The sequence below is a fragment of the Microcebus murinus genome, chromosome 9, assembly GCF_040939455.1.
Source record: "Microcebus murinus isolate Inina chromosome 9, M.murinus_Inina_mat1.0, whole genome shotgun sequence".
Taxonomy (NCBI): Eukaryota; Metazoa; Chordata; class Mammalia; order Primates; family Cheirogaleidae; genus Microcebus; species Microcebus murinus.
The window spans coordinates 98,684,964-98,707,115 of record NC_134112.1 but is presented as its reverse complement, the minus strand read 5'-3'; the positions used below and the strand labels follow the sequence as shown (position 1 = coordinate 98,707,115).

Here is a 22,152-nt window from a genome sequence, read left to right as displayed (position 1 = left end):
ATGACTGAAAACCATTTTTCAGGAAACAGTATTTACCCTGGACTGTGTACCCCGTACTCTATTCTCTTCTTTCGGCATGCTCACACTGGTGGCACGGTGGATTTGATGACAGCCTGAGGGCGCAGTGATTGCAGTTTGGAAAATACCTCCGCCCCCCGCCCCCCAGATGGCCAGAGAACAGCAGGACAGATTGGGAATGCTGGGAGGCGATGCGTTTGGGGACTTACCGGGGCACAGAGAAGCAGCCGGGGGGAAGGGAGGGCGGTGCTGGGCTTCTACCCTGACCCAGGTCACATGTACTTCCAACATCCCCCCAAAAGTAAATTTTCTCTGCTTGTAGTTAAATTAGAATACTCAGCCCCCACCCTGGACAGCCCGCCTGGGGTGGGTCAGGCCCTGTGAGCCTTACCCGCTCCTGCTGCCCCGGGGCTCTGCTTCAGGCCTCCTGCTCTGAGAGCTGTTTGCAATTCGAATGAGGTTTCCAGTGAAGTTTATTTTAACTTGTAAAACTCGGGGTCCTTTCACATCATTTCAGCGTTTGGATCACAGACAGCTCTTCCTTTATGTCCCAGCGATCCGAGTTTATTTTTCAAATAAAAGTCTGTTTTCGCATAAAATGCCAATGGTCTTGTACTTTGTGTGGAGGAACGAACTTGAGTTCTTAAGACTTTAGAGTCTCCGTGTCTTCCACTGACATGCCGGGGCCTGCCGGGGGCTGGGCAGCCCCACTCCCTGCGCCCCGTAGAGCAAACAGCAAGCAGGGCTGGCGGCCAGCGTCAGTGGCTCCCACTGTGCCTAAGCGCAGAGCAAGCCCCAAAGCGCGGGTCAGACCTGAGCCGCTGCAGTGCCCTGGCGTCTAGGGCTGGACTCAGGCCCGTGACCCTGCAGGAGCTCCGTGCCGACACCTTCCCGATCTTCTCTGGAGGTGGCCGTTGGTGTCACACATCAGCCCAGGTCCCACCAGGAGACAGAAACCCCCTACAAGCTTCACCCATCCCGAACTTAATACAGGCCTGCATGGCCGTCATTACGTGCTCCTGTCTGTGAAGGCGGGGGAAGAGCTGGGAAGCAGCCCGGAGATCAGTAACAGAACCCTGTCCCGCCCGAGGGAGGGGAGGAGGCCTGGTGGGCGCCTGGAGGGAGCTGGAACCGGAGCCGCGGTGGTTCTGTCTGGCAGGAATGGAGCCAGAGACCCTGCCGGGGCCTCACCTCTCCCCACCAGCAGGCAGAGAAGGGAGCTTTGGCATGCGGCAGCAGCCGGCAGCCGGGGTCAGGGTCGGGGCCAGCCCCTGCGTGCCAGACAGCATGGCGGGGCGCGGAGTGAACGTGAGGCCAGCATGAGGTGCCAGCGCACCTGGGCAGTGCTACGGAGTCATTTCACCTGCCTGTGCCGTGCGCTGGGCTGGGTGCCTGGGACGGATGCAGTGAGGGGTTCGTCTGGGGCGAGTGCCCCGCCTTGCAGGGGCAGGGAGCCTCCCCGAGTGCTCCCAAAGCAGGAAGGTTCCCGGTGAAATCCGGGTGGCTCCTCCGTTCAAAGGAACATGAGCTCTCCGCGTGCTCAGAGGCGGGAGTCTGCGGGTACCATGTGCTCCTGGCCGCCAGCTGTGCTCCTTGCAGTCCACGGGAAGGACTACAGGGCCACGTGGCTGGGCCTGGGGCAGGTGGCAGAGAGCTGTCCCACGGCAGGGTGACAGGAGGGGATGCCCGAGAGGAGGGAGGACCGACGGTGATCGGAGGAGAGGCATAGAGAGGGCAGGGGTGCCCCTGGAATAAGGGGGTGCTCGTTCCCTTGCGGTGAGAAGCCCCCCCGACACGTGGAGGGGTGGTGAGCAGGGGGCGTGGCGTTGCGTCCCGTCCCGCAGCTGCGGCCCCAAATCTCGACTTCCCTCCCTGCCGGGTGGTGTCTGCCACTCTCGCCCACCCCGCGCACCCCTCCTGCTGGCCCTGGTCTGATTCTTTCTGCAGCAACCCCTTCTGACCCTTCCTCCAGCGATGCTGCTCCTTCAGCTCTCTGCCCGGTGCCAGAGTGGCCGTGGGCAGCGGGGAGACGGAGCAGGGCCCGGCGGACCAGTGGGCACCGCCAGGTGCGGGCCAGAGCGGGCGGGCGGGGAAGGGGGAAAGAGGAAGCCGGGGAGGCCCCGTCCTCCCTCAGGCCGCCCCCAGGCAGAGGCCCCAGGCCTGTCCCCAACGTTGCCACAATCCGGCATTACTGTCTGCCTTGCCCAAGGCCCCCGCCCAGGCCCCGGCCAGCACCAGCACCCTAGGCCCCGAGCTCGCTCGCCGCCGCGGAGCCTTCCGGATCGGGGCAGCTGATGAGGTCTGAGTCCCGGGGCTGAACAGACTCCAGAAAAACGTGACTCATCTGCCTGCCCACAAAGAAAGGAAAAGCATGTGTGGCATCCAAGTTTCCTGAAAAGTCCGGCCAACGCATTGCGGAGCTATGCGGCCTGGCACCCTCTGCGGTTCCCGGGGACGGCGCCCCCTGGCGCCCGCTGGGCAGATGTCCCTGCCAGCTCGGGCTGGGCCACACGTGTTTGGGGCAGTTATTATTGTCCGAGAGAAGCCAAGGAAAAATTCCCAGAAGTATCTCCTTTCCCTCCGGGAATCGTAGAGTCCTCTGGCCCTCTGCGGGCCTGCTTGGGTGACGGTCCCACCGCAGGGGACGGTAGGAAGTGGGGCTGACCCATGCTGCGTTCTTGCCCTGACCGCTTTATTGCTGCATTCCTTTTTTAAAGTAGCATTTTATTCCGACAACTTCAAACTTAACAGAAAAATTGCAAACGCGTCACTGAGAGTTCTCAGGTACTCCTCACCCAGAGTCTCCACAGCCGGCACGTGACCACGTCTGCTTCTACCCGGCCTCTCTCGCTCCCCGCGCACTCGCGGGTTCACGTGAACCCGGAACCGTTGAGAGTAAATTGCGGGTATCTTGTCCCTTTACCCCTAAACATTTTAGTGTGTGTTTTGTAAAATTGAGGTCATTCCCCAAAGCACAGCATGCTTATCAAAGTCAGGACGTTATCGTTAACACGGCCGGTGCTGCTAGCTAGGCTGCGGACTCCTGCGCGTTCTGCAGGCCACCTGGGCAGCGCGCTTTCTTCTACGGGGACTGCCCGGTTGTCCGTTGCATTCTGTTGTCCTTCCCCTTCAGTCTCTTACTCTGGAGCAGCTCCTCGGTCCTGTCTCATCTTTCCTGACCTTACTGTTTTTCAAGAGCTCACGGGCCAGTTGTCGTGCAGCCTGCCCCTGGCTTTGGGTTTGTCTGACGTTTCCTCGCGGCCAGAGTCCGCTGGGCTGGGCTCCTACGGCCGCTGCCCGCGCCCCAGGCGTCCCAGCAGGGAGCACGTGAGGCCACTGCAGCCCCTCCATGTGGCGCGAACGCTCTCCGCTTTGACAGAGAGCTCGTTTTCCCCTTTTTGTCATCAGGCACTATCTTGGCGGGAGCTACTTTGGAATTATGTAAATACGTTCTTTGTCATCAAACTTCCACGTGCTAATGCTATTAGCAGGGATTGATGATTCTTGCCTGGATTATGACTACGGTGGTTACCGAAAAGGGATTTTCTAATTTTATCACTAATTCTACATTGACTGGTGGGGAGAGATTTGCCTTCTCTCCCTGTGTATGTGTGTATGTATATAAGTCTAGACCAGGGATCCTCAAAGTTTTTAAACAGGGGGCCAGTTCACTGTCCCTCAGACCGTTGGAGAGCCGGAGTATAGTTTAAAAAAACCAAAAACCATGAACAAATTCCTATGCGCACTGCACATATCGTATTTTGAAGTGAAAAAACAAACGGGCAAAAACACCCGCATGTGGCCCACCGCAGGCTGTAGTTTGAGGACGCCTGGTTTAGACTCATGGATTTGTATTCTTCTCTGTGGGTTGTAGTTTGTCGCGATCGTATTTTGATGCTCAAATTGTCTTAGGCCAGGCCAGCAGGAGCCTCTTCAGGCTGGTCCCTGTGCCCTGTGGTGTCCCCGTCCTGTCATGGGCACTCCCTGACTCTCTGGCTCTCTCGTGTCTCTTTGTCCCGGCCCTGGAGTCCGCCGTTGCTCTGAAGAGCTCCGTGACTGTTCGTGGCAGGTGGGGCCTGGTGTGCCCAGCGCACCTGGGGCTCCGCTGCTTCCAGGCCCTCCCAGCGGACTTTTGAAGACAACTTAAACGCTTATCCATAGGAGGGGAGTTGGACAAAGTAAAGAAGGTGCGTCCACACCGCGGAGCACTGCGTAGCTGTAAAAGGTATGATCTCTTTGAATCAGTATGGCAAAGGACGTGAATAGACAGTTCTCAAAAGACATGAAAATGGCCCTTAGACTGCAGCATGAGCACGCTTGGTCATCGTTGGAAATCCAGATTGTAGAAGAATTTATCATATTTTCCTCTAGTATCTGTAAGTTTAATCCAACTTTTTTATTGTGGTAAAATACACATAATATCAATTTACCACCTTACTCATGTTCAAGCAGTGGTCCCCAACCTTTTTGGCACCAGGGACCAGTTTCGTGGAAGACGGTTTTTCCAGACAGGGGTGGGAGGAGGCAGAGCTCGGGCGGTGAAGCCAGCGACGGGGGGCGGCAGGAGCGGCCGTAAATGCGGATCAGGGGGCCGGGTGCCGTGGCTCGCGCCTGTAATCCTGGCACTCTGGGAGGCCGAGGCAGGAGGATTGCTCAAGGTCAGGAGTTCGAAACCAGCCTGAGCAAGAGTGATTCCCTGTCTCTACTAAAAATAGAAGGAAATTAGCTGAACAACTAAAATATATATATAGAAAAAATTAGCCAGACATGGTGGCGCATGCCTGTAGTCCCAGCTACTCGGGAGGCTGAGGCAAGAGGATCACTTGAGCCCAGGAGTTTGAGGTTGCTGTGAGCTAGGCTGACGCCACGGCACTCACTCTAGCCTGGGCAACAAAGTGAGACTCTGTCTCAAAAAAAAAAAAGAAATGTGGATGAAGCTTCACTCGCTCGCTTGCGGCTCACCTCCTGCTGTGTGCCCGGTTGCTCAGTTTCGTGGAAGACACTTTTTCCACGGATGGGGTTACAGGACAGGGGGCAGAGCTCAGGTGGTGATGCCACAGCCTGGTACCAGGCCGCATCCCGGGGTTTGGGGACTGCAGTGTTAAAGTGTATCATTCAGTGGCACCAAGTGCATTCACAGTGTTGTGCAGCCATCCCCACCGTCTGGTCCCAGAACTAGTTCGCCACCCCACGTGGAATCACGCCCGCGAGCATCACTCCCCGGGGCCCCTGCCCACAGCCCCTGGCAAACGCTAATCTGCTCTCTTTCTCCGTGGACTTGCCTGTTCCGGATGCCCCGTGTAAATGGAAGCGTACGATGTGTGACCTTCTGAATCTGGCTTCTCTCGCTTAGCGTACTGCTCGAAGGCTCATCTGCACTGTGGCACCTACCAGTACCCTGTTCCTTTTTATGGCCGAATAGTATTGTATCACATGACAAGGCCACACTTTGCTTCCCCATTCATCCGCGGATGGACACTGGGGTTGTCTCCACCTTTGGCTTTGGCGAGTGGTGCTGCTGGGAACGGACGTTCCCGTACAAGTTGTTTGGACAAAGCCGTCTTCAGTTCTCTTGGGTATGTGTATGCCTGGGAGTGGGACTTCTGGGTCACGTGGCAACTCTGTGTTTGACTTGTTAGGGACGGCCACACCGTTGCTCACAGCACCCACCGGCAGGGCATTAGCGTGGAGTCCAGTTCGTCCGCATCCTCGCCAGCAGTTACTTCCTTTTTCCCAGCTGGCCATCCTCGTGGGTGTGAAGTGCCGTCTCGCCGTGGCCCTGACTTGCAGTCCCCGAGAGGCTGAGCGTTGCCTAGGCACTCGTTCGCCCTCTGCGTGTCTCCTTGGGGGAAATGTCTGGGCGTTTTTTAATTGGCTTGCCTGTCTGTGGTGGAGTTGTAGGAGATCCATGTATATTCGGGACACTAGACACTTCTTACGTGCATGACTTGCAAACATCCCTCCCCTTCTGTGAGTTGTCTTTTCATTCTCTTAATATAAGTGTCCTTTGGTGCACAGAAACGTTTAATTTTGATGGCAGCGAAGTTTCTATGACCAAAAATATACCTTCCTGTGCTGCTCCCTAGCCCCCGGGCCATGCACACACTCAGACGGTCTGAAAGGAAGCAAGGGCAGGGGTGAGGAGGGCGGGTCCCGGTGACCGCAGTTGTCTGACTGGAGGGAATGACTGTCCGGGAGGGTGAGACATCAGGGTAGGCTGGAGGGCAGGGGCCTGAGCCGTTGGCCACCCGACTGTCTGCTCACTGCCCCGCGAGAGGCTGACTCAGTCTAGTCATCCCTTCAGAGCCGTCAGCGAGGGGAGGGAAAGATGGCAAACTCTCGGGGACATCCGTCTCGCCGCTGGCAGGTGGCAACCACGCACTCTCGCCTGGCTGCAGCCTCTTCTGCTCCGCAGCACGGCTGGATCATGTGTGGTCTCACCTGTGCAACGGAGACAGCTGAAGGGCTCCTGGGCCTCGGTGAGGAGGACTTCAGCCTTCTTCCTCACCCTCTGACGCTCCAGCGGGCCAGGCCAGCCCCCTGCTGCCTGAAGGCCCAGAAACTGTGTTCTGAAATTGGTGAATTGCTAGCAGTTTCTCTTAACTGTCTCTCATGGAGGGGAGCTCGGGACAAGTTTTCTCTGCTGTAGTAGACACTAATCACCATGTACTGGATTTTTCTGTTTGTGTTTTGTTTGTTTTGTTTTCTCCCCTTTACGTTTTAATTTTCGGTGAAGCAGTTTAATCACATGGTTTTAAAAAACCCAACAACACAAAATAATATATGTTTGCAAGGCAGTAGTCCCTGCCCTCCTCCACCAAAACCGCAAGGAGACCTTTGAAAATTATGTGCATAGTCAACGATTTTGTGGTTTATCGATGCTAAACCTTGTATCGTGGCATCCTATTATGATGGATGATGAACTGCCCCACCCCACATCTCCCCGATTCTCCCCTGCCCTTTTTTAAAACTTAATCAGCCTTTTTTTATTACCCCCTAAAAAGCCTTTCTGACTTTTTCTAACAAGCCCCATGAAAGTTTAATAAAACAGATATACGGCTTATTGTATATGTACTGTAAGTATACCTGTGCCTTGTATATAAAAAGTAAGTTTAGTTGCCCCCCCCACCCTGAGCCAGTTTTCACCGCTTTGGGGGTAATATCACGCCCATGAAGAAGTATGTGTTAGAAAAGAATTCGAGTGATGGCAGTGAGTGTAGCAAGATCTAATTCATTGGAGATAAAGCCAGTCTGAAGCAGTGAACAATCCGAATTGTAGAATTATTTCCTACGTCTTGCCAACCTTAGGAAATGAACCAGCCAGGTTAAGTCAACTTTCTAGATATCCGGAACTTAAGTGATCCGGTACCAAAGCATACATATTTTTAAGTGTTTGGATGCATTGCACATTTTGCAGTTTTCTTATTCAAAAGATAACTAAGTGCAAGTTCCTCTTCTTAGATGCTTTAGGGTCCTTGTTAGGTTGGTACCCCCACACGGCACCGACGTATCCAGCAAGCGCCAAGTTATGGAGACCGTGCTCTGTGCCATGCAGGGCCGTGGCCGCTCCGCCGGCGATGTTCTCAGACTCTCTGACTCCCTGCAAGCTTCACGGCCGTGAATGGCACCCGCCCTCTCCCCCTCACGCTTTGCTGCTAAGAAACCGGGTTCTTTGTGTGTGTGGTTAAAAGAGTGGATTGTCAATAGGAAAGTCCCTCGGCTCCTCATTCAGGTCCCGGCGCTGCCTGGCGCCCTCCCCTCAAGCGCTGGCCGCAGCCCCTGGCTGGCGGCTCGGTGCCCGGGCAGCCGGCCACGGGCAGACGCTGGAGCAGGCGCCTTTCGGTACCTGGGGCTTCCCAAACTTTTCCACACGGGGACCTCTGGGGCACCCCGAATCTGAGCCAGCAGAGCTCTCCGGGGGCCGCTTTAGGGGACAGATGACAGCATTGTCCTCTGTTTGTAAAATGCACTGCAGCTTACAGGATACTTTTGCTATTTTATCTCATGTGATCCCCTGGAAACCCCTGGGAAATGGGCTCAGTCTGTGTTGTGGTCTCTCTCTTTTTTTTTTTTATAGGAGAAATGTGGAAGCATAAACTAAATGGCTCAAAATTACATGCCAGTAAGTGAACCTGGATTGCTTTAAGGAGCTACTTTTTTTTTTTTTTTTTTTTGAGACAGAGTCTCGCTTTCTTGCCTAGGCTAGAGTGAGTGCCGTGGCGTCAGCCTAGCTCACAGCAACCTCAAACTCCTGGGCTCAAGTGATCCTCCTGCCTCAGCCTCCCGAGTAGCTGGGACTACAGGCACAAGCCACCATGCCCGGCTGATTTTTATATATATATATATTAGTTGGCCAATTAATTTCTTTCTATTTTTATGGTAGAGACGGGGTCTCGCTCAGGTTGGTTTTGAACTCCTGACCTTGAGCAATCCGCCCGCCTCGGCCTCTCAGAGTGCTAGGATTACAGGCGTGAGCCACCGCGCCCGGCCAGGAGCTACTTTTTTAATAATATATTTCACAATTGTTTCTTTGAGATAGAGTCTTGCTCGGTCTCCCAGGCTAGAGTGCAGTGGCGTCATCATAGCTCACTAAGACCTCCAACTCCTGGCCTCACATGATCCTCCTGCCTTAGCCTCCCGAGTAGCTGGGACTACAGGAGCTTGCCATCATGCCCAGCTAACTTTTTTATTTTTAGAAACAAGGTCTCACTATGTTGGCCAGGCTGGTCTCAAACTCCTGGGCTCAATTGATCCTCCCACCTCGGCCTCCCTCGCCCGGCCAATGTATGTCACTATTAAGAAGAAACAGATTAAAGGCAAACTTCTGCTCAGACCTGATATTGGAAGCTAGAGGTTTTGTAATGAATGAAGCACAGGAGCAGTTGAGGTTCTGTGTAAGGAGCCCCAGGGTCTGGGAAACGGAAATCCTGCCAGGCGGCCTGGGCAGTGAGACCAGCAGGCCGGACTCTGTCTCTCTGCTGAGGCTGTGAATTAACCGGGTCTTTACCCTTGCCAAGGCTCGGATGCAGTCCCATCTCTGTTTGGCATTTCTAAGACATAATTTAAAGAGAGAATTCAACAGAAACCCAAATGGCTGGCCTTCAGAACTTCAGAATCTGGTTTTTGGAAACCATTGCTCTGTGGTCCTCTTTGAGCCCAGGGTCCAGCCCCGGCCACCGAGCAGCTGGAGGTAGTGGCAGGTTCTCGCTAGTCCTGGCTCTCGTTGGGGAGCCTTCAGAGCCTGGCCGGGCATGCTGTTAGGGAGATCTTGACCCGTGGATACCTAGAGACCCCGGAGCTGCCAGGGACCACGAGAAGGGACTGGGTGAGGCCCCACGGAGAGCCTTCCACGGGGCATATGGCACTCCTTCAAGATCTTAAGGATATCTAGGGATTTTCGTACTTTGGGGTGCTGCGTTTTGGCATGTTAAAAATAATTCTTACCATTGTTTTTCACCTTTTCAGGCCCTTTGTGTGTTCTTAAAATCAAGCATCCTCTATTGTCCCTGCCAAATCTGGGTGGGTTTAGACGTCCCTGGTGTGAGCTGAGCTGTACCAGCTGAGGTGCTTTGTCTTTGCCAAAAACATCACCCTCTTGTCACTCAGAGAGCCTCCAAACCCCAGTTCCTGCGGGCACCACGAGGCCGGGCGTGACCCGGGCGCCTGCCCAGCTGCGGCTCCCGAACCCCTGGGAAGGCCGGGGAGGCCCCGCCGGGCGCGCGGCAGTCTCGGCAGTCTCGCTCAGAGTCAAGCCCGGCGGTGACCTTTAGAACTTGCCATGAAATACGACACAGTGTTTTGCAGCCGGCAGGAGAGCTCCAGCAAGTATGTGCTAACGCGTGTTGCCGCTCCCAGGCCGCGGGGGACCTGTGCCCTCTTACATAATGCGGTTTGCTTTGGCCCCCGGCCGCGCAGGGCTCTGGGTGCTTTTCAGGTACGGCCCCACCGAGCACAGAGGTTCGGGACGCGTTTTCGATTGCCGAGTCTTCATCTGCTTTTCCAACACTCCGGCGACGGCGGGGAGGAGGCGGCCCGGGGTCCTGAATGGCCCGGACAAGGGAGCAGCAGAGCCGGTCTCACCCCAGCCCTCCCACGGGCTCCCCACGGGGTCCTGGGCCAGTCGTTTGGCGCCTCTGAACCCCCGTTTCTTTCTGTTTCTTCAATTGAATGGTAAGGGCCGGCCCCCGTCTCAGCATGGCGGGGATGAGCCAGGAAGGGGCCTTGGGAAGAGTCGGCTCTGCACGCGTGTAGGGGCTCCTCCTGCCGCGGCCCCCCAGCCCTGCCCCCGGTGAGACGCGCCTGTCTCCCGGTGGGTGCAGGTGCGTTCAGGGAGGGTGGCCGCACCCAGTCTCAGCCACTGTCCTCTCCTCCAGGTCCCTAGGGACGCCTCAGTGAGACCATTGGCAGCCGCACAGAACACCCAAAGTGGCTTCAATGACAAAAAAAAGGCTTGGGGTCTTTTCTAAAATTTGGTTTTCATTTAGTAGGAAGTGGGAGATAGGGCGGGCGTCGGGGGATGGAGCCTGTGCGTGTTCCGTGGCAGGAGGATTTGGGGCCTGCTGGCCCATCGGGGACCTCAGCTCTCAGGGCCCCTGCTGCTGCACAACTGCGAGTGCACAGGCCGGCGTCAACCGCGGCGTCTGCGCCAGAGACCACAGGGTGACAGGCCTGGGTGGGGCTCCGACCTGCAGCCGGAGTAGAGCCAGGTGGAAGGACAGGAGGCGCCTCCGTGTCCTGGCACTTCCCCCTGCTGCGGGAACAGGGCCCTCCCCGTCACCAGCACAGAACCTCCAGGGACTAAGTGGTTTACTGGCGTATTTTGGGTCACCAGGGTCTCGGGGTGGCCTTGCACCTCAGGACTGTGGGAGTGCAGTGTAGGGTGCATGGCCTGAGCCACCAGCCCCCCTCCCCGCCCATGCACGTGGGACGTGGGGTGCCGGAGATCATTCCCCGCCCACCTGCGCTCCACCTGACCGCCTTCCTCGCCTCTCCTGCCCCGGCCTCACCTCGGCAGGCAGTCTGGTTCCTGCTGTTTTGCAGCACCCAGATGTGGGGAGGCCGGGACACCTGGTAAAAATCCGAGCATCGGGGCAAACCAGACCCACTCCGCGTGGGCGTCCTACAGCCCTGCCCGCAGCGGGTGCAGCTTGGGGAGAGTGCAGACTTCGGCTGGCCAAGCTGCGGCCCTGCAGAGGGCAGGGAAGCCCCGAGCAGCCGCCTCTCCTGTCTCCGCAGCAACGAGCTCTTGGGTCCCCCGCCCACCCCAGCCCCCGGACAGACATGCTGCCCCTGCAGGATGGTAGAGCAGAGAGCAGCATCGCGGCCTACCTGCGCTGCCCGGAGGAACTCAGCATCCAACCAGTGCTCTTCCTGTTTCTTCCTCGCAGTGAGATCCCTGCCCTCAGGGAGCTTCCAGTTGCACTGGGGGGAGAATTAATACAAAAACCAAAAAGCCATGAAGCAAGCTAACGGTGTGAAATACTTCAAGGTAGTTCTCTTCAGTGCCATTTTGTTTTTCTAGTTGTCAAGTGTAGGTTTATAGTTGAAAATCTACAAGAACAACAACAAAGAAAACCCCCACATACAAAGAACACAATTTGAATTAGCTATTTATAATCCTGCCCCTCTCCAAATCGTGTAAACCTGGTGTCAGAATGTGACCTTGGAGCCGTGGGGAGAAGTGCTAAGAGATAAGGACCTGGGTTGCCCCAGTCACCGGTCCCATTCCAGGTTTGGGGCGTTGCACCAGCCAGGAGCAGGAGTTTTAAAGTAGGATCCAGAGAGGCCCCGGCCCTTTTGAAATACATTACAAAATATGGTTCTTTCTTGGGAGCCATTAGTTCCTTCTTTTTTCAGCCCTTCCCTATTTAAAAAAAAAAAAAAAAAACCAAATCCCTGAGCAATGGAAAACATTCCATTAGAACACACTCCTTCCAGCTGAGTCACAACTGTGTGACGGGGCTTTGCTTCTGCTCGTTTTGGGCCCCTGGCTGGTGGAACCTGCAGAAGGAGGGCGTGGTTAGGGCCCTGTCCTCCCGTGAGTGGTCCTTTTTCCCCAGCCCCCAGGCAGACGTGCAGAAGTAAGGGTCCTCGGCCACAGAACCTGCAATGTGAGCCAGTCACCTCTGCTAGCGCATCCGTTGCTAACAGTGGGGTCGAAAGCTTTGTCCCCAGTTTAAGGAATCTCAGGCATGTGTGAATACAGTAGGAAGCCCTGGGGCGAGAGAGCTGCTTGTTAAATTCCCAGGGGTTTTGCAAGCCAGTCGGTGCCACAGTGGCACCCTGAAAAGGACCATGAGTGGAGTATTTACACCACGGAAATTGGCAAACACTATGAATCGGTCCCTCCCCGCCCCCCAGAAGGCTGCCTGTGCAGGGTGGCCAGCATGCCGCTGCTTCCACACCTCTGACTTCGGCGTCACCAGGTGCAGCCGGCCCCGGGAGGAACGTTTTCAGTGGGTTCCCGGCACGTGTTGGGGTAGCTGGGTTTCTGTCTGCGCCCGCTATTCAGGTCGCCGTGTTGGTCATCATCTAGCTTTTCTTAAAGCCACGCTGAGCCCGCGCCCAGCTTCTCCCGCCCAAAGCCTCCCGGGATCTGTCCTGCCAGGCAGGGAACTGCTCGGGCCGGCGACAGCTTTTGGCTGGGTCATGACGCCGGGCAGGTCTGCGGGCAGAGGGACGCCCCCACCCAGCCTGTCTCGCAAGGTGGATTTCCATGCAATTCGAGACTTTTAAGCATGGTTCTTCTCTCTTCTGCCTCTAAATTTCCCGACCCGGAGATCAGCATTTTAAAGAACGTAGAGAGAAACTCTCCTTTCCAAATCCCCTCGGCCACAGCGGTCCTCTGCAGCCCCGTGGGGTCCCACCACGCGCCGGACGCTGCTTTACTGCTGCTGGATTCCTCTGTGCGTGTGTGAGAAAGGACAGCACGGTGGAAAGACGGCAACTTTGGAATCAGGTGAAGGAGGGTTCCAGGGCCGGGCGCGGTGGCTCATGCCTGTAACCCTAGCACTCTGGGAGGCCGAGGCGGGAGGATTGTTTGAGCTTAGGAGTTTGAGACCAACCTGAGCAAGAGCGAGACCCTGTCTCTACTAAAAATAGAAAGAAATTAATTGGACAACTAAAAATATATAGAAAAAATTAGCCGGGCATGGTGGCACATGCCTGTAGTCCCAGCTACTCGGGAGGCTGAGGCAGGAGGATCGCTTGAGCCCAGGAGGTTGAGGTTGCTGTGAGCTAGGCTGACGCCACCACATTCACTCTAGCCTGAGCAAACAGAGTGAGACTCTGTCTCAAAAAAAAAAAAGGAGGGTTCAAGTACATGTTCTTCCTACTTGTCCGCTGTGTGATCCTGGGCAAGCTGCTTCTCTGATGCTCAGTCATTCGTCTTTAGATGAAATGGTGTTAATTACAACCCCTCCACCCCCGCTGGTTTGTGGGAAGGATGAAATAAAATAATGACTGTAAGGTGACCGGCACCCCACCTGGCACATGGTAGACACTCAGAAGACGGGAGTTATTGTTTTGCTAATTAAACTATAGTTCTTAGAGGACAAGAATCTCTTTGAATTGTTTGTAGCACCTAATCCCGTCAGTCAACAACTGTCCTGTGCGTTTGCCAGGGGGATTAATAACTATTTGTTGAGTGAATGGCCACATAAACCTCAGTATTCATGCAAAGCCATCGGGCCCAAGTGGCTGTTTATTTTCTGCACAAATTTAAAATCATTCACTTTTAGTCACTAAACTTTGAAATGTTGTTTCAACCTATTGTATCATATAGTACAAGAGTATTGCACTGGCTTAGACAAAAACTGTCATTTTCGTTTTAATCGAACATGCCTCTTCCTTACTAGGATACTTGCTCAGTGGTCACTTCCTAAAGATGTTTTGTTTTGGTTTTTTTCGTTATTTTATTTTTAAATGGGAGGCTATTTTAATTCTTGTTGGAAGCTAATTTTTTTAAAAAAGGAAACCCAAATGTTAAACTCCAAAACCTACTTACTTTGGCTTTTTCAGAGTTTGATCATAGTAAGTCTGGGCTACTGTGTTGAACAGTTAACTGAGGAAGGCCGGGCGAGGTGGCTCACGCCTGTAATCCTAGCACTCTGGGAGGCCGGCGTGGGCAGATTGCTCAAGGTCAGGAGTTCAAAACCAGCCTGAGCAAGAGCGAGACTCCGTCTCTACTAAAAATAGAAAGAAATTAGTCGGACAACTAAAAATATATAGAAAAAATTAGCCGGGCATGGTGGCGCATGCCTGTAGTCCCAGCTACTCAGGAGGCTGAGGCGGGAGGATCGCTTGAGCCCAGGAGTTGGAGGCTGCAGTGAGCTGTGACGATGCCACTGCACTGCAGCCTAGGGGACAGAGCGAGACAGACCTTATCTCAAAAAAAAAAAAAAAAATCAGATTACCTTTGTCTCTCCAGCTTGTTTACAACTTCCTTGAGAGCAAGACCTATTTTGTTTGTTCGCTCTTGCTCCCTTGCTACAAATATTTGACCACTGATTCTATCAGTCAGTCCCAGCAGGAAGAAGGGACTGAGCATCTGAACGCTGGACTTAGGGACATGGAGGAGAGAGGAATGATGAAACTGCTCTCACAGGTGTGGGCAGGCTGCCAGGAACCTGGAGCGGTGCAGTCACTCGCTAGCATGGCAGGTGCCCAAATGAAGGGGAGGGTACCGGGCCCGAGATTGAAAACTGGGGGCGTGGGGGGTGTCCTGAGGGGAGCAGAGTCCTTCCGATAGGGGATGACACAGCCCACCTGGGTGACCCTGCAGGGAGTGGGGACACAAACCCTAGACCCACCTGAGCTCCCCTTTCTGCTGTGCCTGCCGTGCGCCCTGTGGGGCCCCTGGCGCAGCTGGGGCGCGGGAGGGTGCTGACGAGCCCACGTGGCCGGTGCTCGGGGAGCAGGGTGGTGCGCTGGGGAGGGGCTGTCCAGCGCCCCCACTGCCGCCCTTGCTGGATGCTGGGGGGTTCTGCTCCATGTGGGAGGCCTGGGTCCCTACCCTCTGGGGCTGCAGTCTTCCCTGTGGTAAGGGCCACCCCGACATGCAGACGAGAAGTGCCAAAGTCTCTCAAGGAGGGAAAAGCCGCCTCTTCCGGAAGTGGTGGGGCAGCACTCACGCGGGCCAGGGCGTGGTCTCTGAGTTGGGCCTGAGCGTCTCACAGGGTTCAAGCAGGCAAAGGTAGAGACAAAGATAGAGACCAGGGGCCCCCCGAGGCAGGGCAAGCGGTGTGCACGAAAGCCGCTAGTTTAGAAAATTCTAAAGACAGAAACCAGGCCACTTGGGCTGGAGCCACAGGCTCATGTTGGGCGGACAACTCGACAGGTTTCTAAGGGCTGGATCAGGCCTTAAAGGATTTCCTGACCCCGCGGCCTCTGGCATAGTGCCAGGCAAAGAGTTGTCACTCAGATAGTCATGAATTTGGTAGAAATGGTACAAGAGAAGTTAGGACTATGGTTTCTTGATCCACTAGGCCTACCTAGTATGCCTACCGTGTTTCCCCGAAAATAGGACAGAGTCTTATATTTTTTCTCAAGAAGGCACCCTAGGGCTTATTTTCAGGGCATGTGTAATTTTTTTAAGGACAGTACAACAATCGACATTTATTCAAATACAGTTAAGTCGTCTTCTTCTGGAACATCATCATCACTCTCCAAACCCTGAATTCCATCCTGAATTTCTTGCGACTCTATTTCCTTCAGAACCATTGGCCCCAATCTCTCATGTCGAGCAACAGAGCCCTCATGGGGCAGATGAGAAGGGCTGCTCATCTTCTTTCCCGCTCCGTGACAAAATGCACGGGTTGTGCAGATACGCTGCATAGCCACGTCCATCGCTAGGGATTATTTTCGGGGTGGGGCTTCTATTGCGCAAATGCTTAGAAATCCTGTTAGGGCTTATTTTATGGGTAGATCTTATTTTCGGGGAAACACAGTATGGGGCCACTCTGGATAGAGTCGGGCCACGTCCGCCAGGGGGGCACGGCGGACAGGTGCATCTTGGCAGAAGGGGTCGGAGCCAAGGACGTCCACGTGCTGCTCTTCAGGTCGGTGGGGTCTGGAAGGTGAGAACCAGCCAGAGCCATGCCCAGCCTGGCAGGCTTGCAGAGAGCTGGCGGGTGCACCCCTGGCTTCCTGGGTGGCGGCCAGAGGGAGGCCCCGTGTTGGTGGCGGAGCTGGGGCAGGAGCTGGGATTCCAGGGCCCCTCTCACCGGGCGGAATCCTACGCCTCCCTCGCTGCCCTCGGCCCGCTTGACAGGAGATTCCACAGGAAGACACCCTCCCCCACGCTTCTCTCTTCCCCACCTGTTGCCGCAGCTTGGGGGGGGCCATCAGGAATCCACAGTGAGTGGCCGGTGACCGTAATGACCTTATAGCTCTGCAAGTGAGAGGAGCAAGAGAAAAGGTGGGGGCAGCAGAAGACTCGAGGGCGTGGCCGGACTGACCCCGAGCAGAGGTCCAGGTGCAAACGGCAGGTTGCTGTGTTTCCACGGGCGCCCCACCCCCTCGTGTGCAGACACGGTGTGGTTAATGGCAGCTGCGCTTAAGAAACAGATGGCGTTGCAGTTTTGAGTGTTACCCCGCCCTAATGGGCGGCCAGGAGAATGCAGGCTACTAATGTTTGGTGTGGGAGTGACTTAACCGCCTGGTATGGTCTCGTTCTCACGTGGACAGTCATTTGGGGAGAATCCGCCCAGGTTCCCTCGCCTTTAGAAGTTCGGCTGTTGGAACTAGATTAAATCTTCAAATGACCTGTTATCGTCTTTATTCACAGAGGGGGAAACTGAGGCCCAGGGATGGGAGGTCTCAAGGTCACAAGGTTAGTAGCAAAGCAGGTAACTTCCCTTTCATGGGGAAGAGAAAATTTTACTCTGTCTTATACTTCTAAAGTTGTTTTTTTTTTTTTTTTTTTAGTTGCAAAACACACACAGACCAAACATTTTATTTTGTTTTATTAGATCAGAAGTTTGGCTTAGGTGTTGAGGAGATTAGAATGCCGGTCCCGGTTCTGCCATTGGCTGCAGGACCTTGGGCAAATCACATTCCCATTCCCAGCCTCAGTTTCCCCGCCTGTAAGGGAAGCAGGTTGGCCTAGATCCTCCCTGAAATCTCTTGCAGCTCTGTCCTTCCACAGTTCTCAGCAAGTCCAGAGCTCAAATTACGCATTGGCTGAAGACCTTCCGTTAAACTCCGGGGGAACCGTGTCCCCTCCTTAATGACGGCCTGGCTGCTCTCACAAGCAGGGCATGAGCCGAAGCAGCCCAGCAATTTCCAGCCCGGGCACTTGTGGCTTCCTCACCAGCAGCAGCCGGAGCCTTCTGACCCCGTGGGGCCCTGGAACCCATGAATCAAAATAGTTGTGTGATGTCATGTCACAATGGGAATGTGCTCCGGCCAATTGGTGCCAAGAATTGTCTGTACAGGGTGGTTTCCTTTTACAGTCTTTTTAAAGAGACACCATGCAGAGCTGCACATGACTCTCGGGCTCGGTCTTCCTGTGCCTATTTGGTCTTCCCTCCTCTTTTAATTTTAAGAAGGAAAAAAAAAAACCAAAACCCTGGAGAGTATCGGTGAGCAGCTGACCTTAACTACATCAACAAATCCCCTGTGAGGTTCTGTCGGCGCTTCTGGCAGCTTCTTGCCTACTTAAGGACAGCCGGGCTGGCACTCCCGCTGCTGTGGCCGGAGGTGCAGCCCGTCAGGACTGCTCGGCTCCCGGGAGTCTCGCGGACGCCAGAGGAAGGACTGTGGTGGGATCGCCCCGCGAGTACGCGCAGCTGCTGGCCCTGAGAGCGACCCCCATCCCGCCAGCTGCTGGCCCGGAGAGTGAGCCCATCCTGCGGTGGCCCGAAGGTGGGGACGCTCAGGCTCACGGGCTGCCACCCTGAGCTTTTGGGGAGCCGCAGCCGCCGGGCGCCCCATGCCTGCGTGCTGATGCTGCATCTCTCCTGGCCCCCAGCCACCTGGGGCCGACACCAGCTCTGCGGGTCCTGATATGTTCACCTGTCCCCCCTCCTGCGGCCACAGCTACCCATGAAGCGCTTTGGAAGTCTCAGGGGCAACAAGAAGCACAAGGACCAAAACCGAAGCACGGAGAGGCGCCAGTCGGAGCCCCATGGCCTTTTTGGTAGGACTCTGCCCTTCCCCCGATCGCCCGATGGTCCGTGCCAGGGTAGGGAAACCCCCCCCCCACCTGGCGCCAGCGCGCACACGCCCTCCTCGGCACTGGCTGCCTCCCGCCGCTCCCTGCGCGCTCCGGGTGGGACCGGGCGGCAGCAGTCAGAGGACTGGATGGAGAAGTGCCTCCTTACCGATGGTGGTGCCGCTGTCCTGAGCTGCCCGGCGTCACTTTTTCTGACGCTGTTCTCTTTCTCTTGCCCCACCTGGCCCAAGGAGGTTGGCGATCAATAGGGTTGTCGTTCATTTAGGCAAAAATAGTAGCTCGGAGGAAAAGAATGGATGGGAACTGTTGTTTGCAGCTGTTACGAATGAAGTGTGTGTGTGTGTGTGTGTGTGTGTGTGTGTGTGTGTGTGTGTGTGTAGAGGAAGCTACTGTCAGGGGTCAGGAAGAAGGAATTCTGCTCCCCTGGTCCTGTGGCTGAGTAATCGGACGGATCAAAGGTTCACGTGGGCAGGGAAACACCTGCCTGATTTGTGTGCCCCGGGGAGAAGCTTGCTTTGTGGTGTCCCCGGCTTCGGGGGCATGGTGCAGCTCCCCCGCATGCAGGGCTGGGGCCGGCGCAGCTGGGACAGGCGGGGAAGCATCCGTGATCCAGCCTCTTGGGGAGCTGCAGACTGGAAGTGGGTTTTGCCTGTCCAGCTGGAGCTGCACGAGTGGATTCCAAAGCCGCCTTAGCTTCAACCCGGTTAGGACCTGCCCGCTCAAACTTAGACGGTAGATTCAATTTATTAAGAAGCAGAGTGAGCCCGTGACTGGCGCTGCTGCCCGCATGGCCCGGGAGACTCCCCGACAGCCCGGTGCAAGGGGGACCAGCAGGGTCTACACTCTGAGGCTGTCATTTATCAACCCGGTCACCAGGGTTGGAAAGACACAGCCCAGTGGGTGAGTCAAGGTGGGGAAACTGAGGAGTGCATGAGACGGTGTCCCCTGAGCAGCATGTGATGTGTTCAGTGGCAAAATGTTGTCATCATGTGTGATAGGGGGCTAACTGTGGCAAAACAAAGTTAGCCAGGCAGTAAGTGAAAACTGGAACGGTAAGAAAAGAAAAAGGTCACCAATAAAACCTGTCTGTGTCTACATCCAGTTCAACCAGCACTCCTGGTCAGCCCCTGGTGGGCTCAGTGTCACGTCAGTACGCAGGCGAGCAGCAGAGGAGAAGGTGGCGGTTTTTGGATTCAGGGGGTTTTCAGTCTCGTGAAGGAGAAAAGCCCAGAGAAAGAACCAGAGAGCAGTGTCTGATCGAGCGAGTGCAAAGGTGAATTTGCACGGGAATAGGGTGGCCAGCCCCGACCGCGGAGGGGAGAGACAGACGTCCTAGGCTTGAGGTTCATTGACGTGGTCTAAAAAGGAGACTCTTATTTTAAATAATGAAGTGACAAACACTCATCTGCTATAGAATTAAATCCGAACCTATCATTTAACTGAAGATCTGGTTTTGCTGATGGGGATGGACGGGCTCGTTATTGGAAGCCTGTTGTGTGCCCGACAGTGGTTTCCCGCCTTGTGTTTAAGAGTTGGCTGTCATCCTGTCTCGTACTCCCCGAGATCAAGAATAATATTTACCTCTCAGCCAACTTTATAAGAGCTCATGTGCAAACGCCAGCTCCGACCACAGGGTCAGGAAAACCAGACCCCGCCAGAGGCTGCCCCTGGGATTTGAAAGCAAGCGGCCCCTGCAGCCCCTGCTCGGGCAGAGGCCACGCGTAGGCGGCCGGCGCCCAGGGGTCTGCTGCGCCGTGGGTCCGACTGGGGTTGGAGTCTCGGCGGGGGGAGCCAAGGGTGGGCTGGGGGGGCGGCGCCAGGCGAGGAGACGCTGAGTGAGGAAAACAGTCGGCGTGTCAACCCACTCTCCCCTCCCAACTCTGCACCTGTCTGCACCTCACCCAGGCCGTCCGCCTGCTCTGTGTAAAGCCAGCCCAGTTACCTGTTCCGTGGCCTCCTGGCTGCTCGAGGACGGGGACCCTGGCTGTCTGGGAGACCACACTCCATCCACAGCTCCGACTCGCAGCCCGGCAGCACCCCGGGTGCTCCAGAAAGACATCGTGGGGGGCGGGGCAGCTGGAAAATACTCCAGGAAGGATTGTTCCAGGGCTTTGTGTTTCCAGTTCCCTCTCGGCAGCGCCCGCTCCTTCATCTGGTTGTTCCTGGAGCTCAGAGAACGTTGGATGAGGCCCCTTCTCCCGAGAAAGCTTGAGTGGGGTCCGGAAGTGCCTGCCCTTTGTGCACCCCCCCATTCCCCCCAAATGAAACACGGTTCGGCAGTCAGCAGGGAGCCGCTGTCTGCTCGGTGTCTCCCCTGGCTCTGTCGGTCTTCCCAGCAGCCGCGGTCTCCTCTGGCCCAGGTCAAGGGGGGCTGCTCCCACGGGGACGAGACGTCCCTTGTTTCATAGTGGCTCCACTGTGATTCCTCGGGTCACAGACACCTCTTCTTTGTTACACACCCCCACATATGTGCACATGTCCGTGCACCTTCACACACATGCATGTACACACACACGCACGCACCCAGGGAGCTATCCCCGCAGCCTGTCGACTGTCCAGAGCAACCAAGAGACAAGAGCGAGGCCCCGAGACAGAGTCACTGCGTCCACTCCCACTGGCGCCTGCACAGCACGGCCACCTGGAAGTCCGCGTCTTACTGGAAGCTTGAACACTTCGGCCTCAGGACGGAACCCGGTAGACGTGCCGACTCCCTGCACCGCGCCCCCGCCCGTGGCAGAGTGACAGCGAGGCCGCGCCCCACATGCCAGGGAAGCTTCTGTCTCCGTGTCCGTGCTCCCGGGCTAGACAAGGGACAGGCCTTCCTTCTGGCCCTTCGGTAAAGAGAGACCTAGATGCCGTGTCAACAACTAGAAAACCGACAAGGGTTAGGAAAGGACTATGCTGACCAGATGCTGACCAGAGCGTCTCCCCTCTGCGATCGCCGCGGAGCAATTGTTCAATAAACAGACACCGGAGTCCCACGCGGTCCTTGCTGGGCCGGCCGGGGACTGGCGCGGGAAGCCGTGTCAGGAAGCAGCAGCCTCTCGTCCGCGAGTTGCTGGGGCCGCAGTGAGACTGGGGTTGGCACCCGGCCCGCTCTGCCCTCGCCACCTGCCGCCCGAGCCTGCTCCCTGGGACTGTGTGGCGACTTCTCGACAAGGACGTCAGCCTCCCTCGTGCCCAGCCAGCTTCATTCTGGTCACCCGGCACCGCTGCCCACCGTGCACTCGCCCCGCCGGTGCCAGCGGAGCCCTTGGCCGCGTGCGGCTCTGGGGGCAGCATCAGGCGCTCAGCCCCGACGGCGGGCAAGGCCGAAAGTGACAAGTGACGTCTGTGGTCTCTCCCCTTCCTCATGGTCCTCACACTGCCGCTGGCAGCCCGTCTGCCGGCCTGGCTGCCGGTGTCCTATTTGCGTCCCTTGAGATTTCCCAATGTACGTTTTAACTTTTTGTAGTGGAGAATTTCAGTCATACACAGAAGCCGGGAGGCTAGCGTGATAGCACCCATCTGCCGGGCGCCACCGTGTTCTGCCAGTCCACTGGCACCCGTGGCTGGTCGCTGCTCCTGCCCTGGGAGACGGCAGAGAGTGCTCTCGGGGGCACGTGGCCCAGGGAGGGCGGACAGAAAAATGAGGGGATTCTTACATCGCAGTGGAACACGCAGAACGCGGACTTTACCCTGTCCACCGTCTGTAAGTGTGCAGCTCCACCGTGCGTCCCTCTCCACCGTCCCTCCCTCCACGGGGAAACTCCGTCCCCGTTAGACACTGACTCTCCGCCCCCCCCACCCAGCCCACGAACGTGACGGCTCTGGGGACCGCACAGGAGTGGAGCCATGCAGTGTTTGTGCTTTGTGCTTGGCTGTCGAGACAGACAGGCGTGTTCTCGCTGTGAGGTTGGGGTGGGGACACCATGGACGCAGGACGAGGGCTCGGCGCGCTGCGCAGGAGTGAGGCGGGG

At 56.1% G+C, this 22,152-nt stretch overlaps 1 protein-coding gene across 5 annotated transcripts in view; it reads left to right on the top strand.

The window, feature by feature from the left end:
• The window catches only part of PRKAG2 (protein kinase AMP-activated non-catalytic subunit gamma 2), a 248,261-nt gene that overhangs the window by 85,283 nt on the left and 140,826 nt on the right, over positions 1-22,152 (top strand). The window contains exon 1 of one of the 5 annotated variants that reach the window (XM_012786219.2): positions 16,967-18,157. The exons of the other annotated variants lie outside the window; for them this stretch is intronic. Coding sequence (XP_012641673.1) covers positions 18,064-18,157 — 94 coding nt within the window. The 5' untranslated portion in view covers positions 16,967-18,063. Of the gene's footprint in view, positions 1-16,966; positions 18,158-22,152 lie in introns of those variants that run through there. 5 annotated transcript variants of the gene reach the window in all.